This window comes from Athalia rosae, chromosome 3 (genome assembly GCF_917208135.1).
Source record: "Athalia rosae chromosome 3, iyAthRosa1.1, whole genome shotgun sequence".
Lineage (NCBI taxonomy): Eukaryota > Metazoa > Arthropoda > Insecta > Hymenoptera > Athaliidae > Athalia > Athalia rosae.
The window spans coordinates 18488790-18495948 of NC_064028.1; the positions used below are offsets into that span (position 1 = coordinate 18488790).

Sequence of the window (7159 nt, forward strand, 5' to 3'; positions counted from 1 at the left end):
TATTCGGACGCCAATTGGAAATGCAATAAATATTCGGCAAATTTGTTGTTGTCATCCGTAGTACGTAGTGTGTTTGACATTTTGTACATGAACAAGAAATGGTGGGACTGAACCATATCTCAGTGGTACGACGTGTGATGTTTTTCCATATGTAACTCATTTCTGGGAGGCGTCAACTACACTGTCGATCGTAGATCGCTCCATAACGGCAATACCTCTCGTCATAATTATTTTGGTACAAAATAAAACATCCGTTTAAATGTCACGAGAGAATGAATCGTGTAACCGGTCGAAAAATGAAACCTGCGTTAATTATATGGTGTTGCTTATGTATAACGATAACAAATTGTGATAGAAACTTTATTACAAAACGGAGTGTTCTTGGAGCCAATCCGATCGAAAAACCGGTTGCGGCGCAACCAGAAGCGGTGCGTTCTCCGGATAACCGCGATCCGATAAAACACGATTCGGATCTCGCAAGTACACAAGAACAACATAAAAATCATGACAAAAGTTCTGAAAATACTCTGAACAAGAGCAAAGAGAATGACGTTGATAATCTAACCATAAAAAATTCTGGAAACGACAAAGGAGTTTCTAATGTGAAGAACTCGATCACCACATCGACATCAACGCCAGTTGTATGCTTCAGACTCATTAAATAACAAATATCATGAGAATGAGGAAAACCTTTTCCTAAACGGACTTGTTTTTATAGCTACCGAAACTTCCATCGAACACCTCGATACAGTCCGTGAACACCGGAGCTCTCTTACGTGGTGTTTCAGTCTTCTTCGGACTCAGCATCATCGTAATGGCTTACATTATCTTCCGATGCATGAGGTTAGCTGCAAACATTATGACAAACCCATTGAAAAAAATTTGGATTAGCAAGATAAACTAGTCATTATATAGATTTCCATCAAGTTGTAAAAAAAAGCTGAATTGTGTCATGAATTATCATTAGTCATTTTCATAATCATCTCTTTACAGGCTCAATAAAAACCGCACACAAATGGTTCGAAAGTATGGAATTCTGGCGCACCGGCAAGATGTTGAAATGAGGCCGTTACCACTGGATGACGATGAAGAAGATGATACAACGGTATTTGATGCTAGTGAAGTGGTAGCTGTCCATAATGAACAACGGAGAAGCACATGACAGCAAGCTCTGTTATAATTTTGAGTGTGTTCGTACATTTGGAATATTCTATTAACATCGCTGATCACTGAATCTGCGTATATATAAACATATATTGATACATGTGTGTATATATACTTATATGAACAAGTGAGTTACGTATAAATATATATCAATACATGTGTCTATATATACTTGTATATACAAGTGAAGAAACACATGAGACTGAATTCGTCATGTTATTGACAAAGTGATTTGTGGAGATATTGCAATATTATAAACTTATTTTGATGTCCTGTTGGCAAAGTTATGCTTCTTTGTAGTACTAGATTTTGAGTTTTCTATCCTTCAGTATAAACAAAATGTCTTACGAATCGGTCGTCAAATATCCTCCACTATTGTTATTAAAATCTCTAAAAACTGCGATAACGTACCCACAAAAAAGCATTTTCTATTAATTTTTTTATTTTGATATCTAGTTTGATCAACAATGATTAGTATTTTGAATACTGCTCTTCCTCGTTTATTATGACTAAAAGTTGTATTATAAGTAATTAGTTGAGATGATCTATATTTTATTTAATGCAATGGGTTCAATAAAAATTTAATTACAAAAATTACTATAGAGTTCTATTCGTAAAAAATATTTTTTTCATTTGACAGTTAGGCGGCTGTGTGACTGTGTCACAAGTTTCTTAAATAATTAGATTACACATGTGCGCTAATGGATGTATTTCTACAAGCCAATCAAGATGCAAATCATAAGTTGCAGCTTTCATTTAAAATGTTGAGAGAATTTGATGGTAAGACTTGCAAATTTAGTAAGATCCTGCCTGAAACGTAGTGCAGCTTACAATAAGAAGCTAACGAAGTCTAGTTTCCTAGTGCAGAAGTTACGCTGTGTGCTGATACATTCAATTTAGAGTTTTTTCCTTTTCAAATACGATGAACACAAGGATTCAAATTTCATAAATAATTCATTTCAACTGCATGCGTAATAACATCTGCAATCCGGCGCCTTCCTTCTTTTGTTTTGATGCTCTCGGAATACCAGATATCACCTATGTCTACTGGCTCGTCTCCTTGAAGGAAATCCAAATTATAAGCCTCCGAAGGATCTAACACTGCCCCTGGTATAGCTTCCAGGGCAGAATTTATGCCATGTACACTTTGTTCTTTGATCTATTGAAAGAAATACACATTAGTAATATTATCAGAAATCATCTCAATTTGAAACTGACAACTTGGGACTTCAAAAACTTTCGGGACTTTAAGGCCATAGCAAGAGTCACAACTTAAATGGTAAAACAAAACAATAGCCTTTGATTGTAGATTAAGAGGTAAAATATCTTTAATTCATCATCCCTCACCTCTTTCATGAAGACATCCCATGGGTAAAGCTTCTTTGGATCTGATCCTAATGCACTGATAGTTTTGGAGAGTTCATTGTGATATATTTTGAGCAGATCTTCATAATGTTCGTCACGTAGTAATTTCTCAGTACAAGTGTAAATGCAAAAAGACACGTCTAATACTGGGCTGGAACATCGGGCTAACTGAAAATCAAGCGCAAGTGCAATCGCTGTTCCATCTGCTTCTCTTTTGATCAAAAAGTTTGGCGCCCAGCAATCCCCCTGAGTCACCACCGAACTCGGGGTGTTGGTACGAGAACAATACTCAATGCTTCTATCGTACATTTCTCTTAGTGACAAATTAGCAAAGACTGCTTCTGCTTTGCTGCCTGGATATTCTTTAGCGAAACTGTCTCTTGCTAGATGGAAAATATTGGCCTGAAATGAAAAAATTGAATTGAGTGAGAACCACTCTATTTACAGAATGTAATTGTTAAACTTCCAATTATTTATTGGACATTCGATTGATTCTCTATCATTGTTTTCAAAGTTAAAATTACTCATAAATCCGTGGGATTAGATTGGGATATTGACAATTAAGATTGATAATTATCCAGATAAGATACATACTGACCTGAAATTTTTTGTACCAATCGTACAAACGAGGAGAGAAATAAACCTCCTGTAACTTTGACGCAAATGCCTGATACTCTTCTAAATTTTGATCTTTGTAGGCAAATGAAATCGCATGAAATCTGGCTAATGCTGTTAGAATCGAGGTACACTCAGAAAAATTCAGACTACTCTGACGTGTTACAGGACCGAACCCACGGACATTGACATCTTCCAAGACCAGAAAATCATTTTTTCCATCACACACGGCTGCCCAACAGCCAGGTACAACAAGGGCATAGCTGCAACCCTTCGCCTCCAAGAATTCTTTGAACTTCGGGAATATCTGAATAAGAATTTTGTTTATTTGAATGAAATGATGTTACAATTTCGTAAAAAGTAAAATAGAAAGGATTTGCCTACGTCGACATAACACGCAATTTCATTGCGGAAAAATTCTTCACTCCTGAAAGTTTTTCTCCGGGCGATATTTCTCGGCAATGATTTAACAACCAGTGATACCTCGACTGGTTTACCACCTGCCTCCCCCTCAACTTTAATCCTATTAACTACGGACAAGTAGCCATCCCCCTGCTTGCCTGCTTCTCCAAAATCCCAACTTGATACTTTCACATCTTCTTCTCCAGAAGCTTTGCGTAGAATTTCTTCGAGCGTCTCTTCCGTAAACAGATCGCTGACACCCCATAGTAATTCCTTGTCCTTCGGCATATCGAGGCTTGATTCTGAAATGGATGAAAGTCAATTAGCACCTAAATTTTATGTAGTCGCATGAAACGATTCATTGCCAATGTCCTATCAGCTGTGGCAACATTGTTAGTAGTTTTATGTGTGAATTTATTCCAAATTTAGCTCATAATTAGAACAGTTTACTTTTCTGTGGCTGGTCGATTAGTATTACACAAATTGACTTATAGAAGAAACTCTCTTACTACAAATAAAACTATTTTCGAAGAATACATTACGATGTAATATTATGTCCGTAATATGAGGGTCATTAACAATAAGTGCCAACCAATTAAATTTCTTAGATTCATATTGATAAAAATGCAAGTAACGTGATAGGTATACGCTTATTGTTAAGCTCTTAGATAGCGTTTTTTGTATTTTCGTTAGTATTCCTGGTAGAAACAAATTATCAGATAATCTCTAATGACCTCTATCTGTATTTTGATGTCATTTAAGTAATTGGGACACTTACAGAGATTAGTGGGGGTTTTTATTGAAATTCTGGAGTTTTTTTTTCAAAAATTCAATAAGATTTGTGAGAAGAAGTTTTTTTCTCAACATTTCAAAATCATTTCTGAGAAAAAAAATTCAAAAGTTTCGACTGTTATTTTTTTTTCTCCTATAGGCTCAGTCGAAGATGTTGTCGCATACTTTCACAAATTTTTCCAAAGTACTTCGTAAAAAACAATTAGAGATATCTTACTACCGGGAACTTGTCGGTGAAATTAAAAATTTTTGCATATTCACGGTGCTCACGGTAATAGGAATTTTTCGTAACTATTCGTACAAAAAGATTATATGATCGCAATTCTAGGTTTATATATTACCCGAGTTCATCAAATATCGTTTTTCGTAATATGCAGACACAATTTGTAATGAAATCAGATGTTTGAAATTTTTTTGGCGCTATACAACTAGAAGAGAATCATTTGAAAAGGACAATAAAAAAATTTCAAAATGTCAGTACACTCAAAATCTATTTGACGTTTCCTGTTGGCTCAAATTCCACGATCTATACTAGATGAAAAAATAAGATACTAATGTATTAAAATAGGATAAATAATATCTTTAAAGATAAAACGGAAAAAGAATTTTTTTGTTCCATCCATTGCAGCGCGGTAATTACGCTATTCGAAATTCAAAATATCGGATATATTTGAAAAGAAATTTCAAACCAACTTGGAAATTTTACTATGTGCTGTTATAGATGAATCCAGGATAATTTGGCGAGTATACAACTGTGACTCTTATGTCATTGCGAGGGTCAAAAAATATGGAACGGCAAAATAATTTTCTAAGGGTAATAATATGTATTATTGATTTAGGGAAGTCAGCATATGGCATTATGGTTTTATAGCTAATTCATAGAGTTATAGGTATTGGATGGACAGTGTAGAAAGTTGGAATGTATAAACCTCACATTTCTCTACATACCTTATTTTTGTTATCCAGAGATTTGATTCACAGCCGATAACACAATAGTTTAGCACTCGCTTCGTAGACGGGGTCTTTACTGGAGCTCAGTATCAACAAAACTGCTGTTTTAATCCTATTTAGTTTTATACCAGTATCATAAGACAAATATGATTAGTAAATTGGACACAACGCCCAGCATTTTCAATCTAAGAGATAGGAAGAATTGTTGATATCATGGTTTATGAGAGCGACGAGGACGCCGACTCAGTGGGGCACCATCTCCCCCACCATTTTTCAAGCTTGATTCCTTTCCCTCTTTTCACATTACACCGTATAAACCTACACTACGAAAGTTATTCACTAACCAACGGAAGAAATGTATAAATTTAGATACAAAATTGATTATAATGCCATAGATATATTGAACGTACATCTATGCCTGTACCGTATTCCTAGCGCATGTTAAAAAAATTGTTCTTTCTTTTCAACAGTATAAAGCGAATCAAATCGCCGCATCAAAATAATAATGCTCTATCAGATTTCGGCGAATAAAATACCGTCTCAAATTGTATTCGAAAAGTATGCTTTCTTGGAATCAAAATTTGACTATTTTAAGATTTTAACTTGATGACACTTTAGCGCCTTACAATTAGTTTTTCGTTGAAAATTTCGTTACTAGAGATGAGATCATCGCAGATATTTTTTCCCCAACATTAGTTCTGAAAATAGTTATGAAGGTAATGAAAACTCGGCAGTCATTCGTTCGAACGCGGGTTAATCATCATTCGAGCAAAACTGTTTTTTCGTTCGTCTGCCATGGTATAAGCAATGACAGTCATGACCTATATAATTATATGAATAAACAGCCTAATTAGCGGAATACTGTGGCCCGTATTCACAATCAGCTTTTAGCTTCGTAAGTTTCTAAACAGATTTTTTCCTCGTACGGAATTCTACGTATAAAAAATAGAGTTACACATTCAGCTCTGAAAGCGACTTGTGAATACGGACCTGTGCGTTTGCAATGGATCCTATCGAAATAATCTTATACGCAGCTAGAAGAAACATATCTATTGATCAAAGCAGATGGATTAATTTTTTGCATCAAGCGAAGGATTAAACTCACCTCTCCTATGATATCTTTCCTGGCTACCAACAGTGACGTAAATATACCGATAGCTAATTTTGTAGATTATTTGTTACATTACAGGTATGATATCGCACCTGCGTTTTCATAACGATCGAAATCTTCAACAAAAGCTCAAGTATATAAATCAAGATTAATGAAGATACGTTGACCTAGTAATTAGTTATTGATTTTTCATTACCAAAAATCAGATGCTCCGATTGGCCAGGCGTACGTTTATGATGTAATCGATGACGCATAAACAGAAACAGGTCGAATATGATTCGATGCTGGTACGTGACGTGAATGTCTATGAAAGTAACCGGAATTTTTGACGTGTATTATTATTTTCCAATGCTTCAAAAGTTCAGCTTTTTAATCCTGCACGTGACGAGCCTTTTTTCCAATCCTCATTTCATGAGCTCTAAGTTTCCTACGCTTACAGCTGCAAAGGATTTGAATCATAGTTAGTCGGCGAAGTTCGATCGGTTCGATAAGGCCCATGGTTGCCACCCATCTGACATTTCGCTTTTTTCCCAACGAGAATATCTTTTTTGTTTCAATACTCTCTGTAACCTCGTGACTTACATTCTTTCGCTTCCGGATTTTCGCGAACTCGAAATTGGATTGTAAAATTATTTACGAAAACGCCTTTAATTTGGCGGTAGAAAATTGATGACAGGTTTCAAGTGAGAATGATTTTATATTAGGATCAAGTATCTGACGGAAGTAATCCAGGGAATTGAAGAGACAAAAGGTTACTAC

The 7159-nt window shown here is 35.4% G+C and overlaps 2 protein-coding genes across 2 annotated transcripts; one reads left to right on the top strand and one right to left on the bottom strand.

Annotated features, from left to right (window-relative positions):
• Positions 1-124: 124 nt before the first annotated feature.
• Positions 125-1761, top strand: LOC105689853. Its single transcript, XM_012407188.3, has 3 exons — positions 125-641; positions 719-843; positions 994-1761. Exons 1-3 carry the CDS (start codon positions 273-275, stop codon positions 1160-1162), a joined length of 663 nt encoding a protein of 220 aa, XP_012262611.1. The 5' UTR covers positions 125-272; the 3' UTR covers positions 1163-1761.
• Positions 1750-4015, bottom strand: LOC105689851. The gene is made up of 5 exons (XM_020854521.2): positions 3997-4015; positions 3529-3848; positions 3128-3451; positions 2512-2931; positions 1750-2323 (listed from the first exon to the last, which is right to left on the bottom strand). The coding sequence occupies exons 2-5, from the start codon at positions 3832-3834 to the stop codon at positions 2108-2110; spliced, it is 1266 nt and encodes a 421-aa protein (XP_020710180.1). The 5' UTR covers positions 3835-3848; positions 3997-4015; the 3' UTR covers positions 1750-2107.
• Between the last annotated feature and the right edge of the window lie 3144 nt (positions 4016-7159).

Excerpts from the sequence above, each read along its gene's own strand:
- LOC105689853 (XM_012407188.3), top strand. The coding sequence starts at position 273 with ATGAATCGTGTAACCGGTCGAAAAATGAAACCTGCGTTAATTATATGG. Across the intron at positions 642-718 it reads CATCGACATCAACGCCAGTT|CTACCGAAACTTCCATCGAA; the intron begins GTATGCTTCAGA and ends TTGTTTTTATAG. Across the intron at positions 844-993 it reads ATTATCTTCCGATGCATGAG|GCTCAATAAAAACCGCACAC; the intron begins GTTAGCTGCAAA and ends ATCTCTTTACAG.
- LOC105689851 (XM_020854521.2), bottom strand. The coding sequence starts at position 3,834 with ATGCCGAAGGACAAGGAATTACTATGGGGTGTCAGCGATCTGTTTACG. Across the intron at positions 3,452-3,528 it reads AAATTGCGTGTTATGTCGAC|ATATTCCCGAAGTTCAAAGA; the intron begins GTAGGCAAATCC and ends ATTCTTATTCAG. Across the intron at positions 2,324-2,511 it reads GGGATGTCTTCATGAAAGAG|ATCAAAGAACAAAGTGTACA; the intron begins GTGAGGGATGAT and ends TTCTTTCAATAG.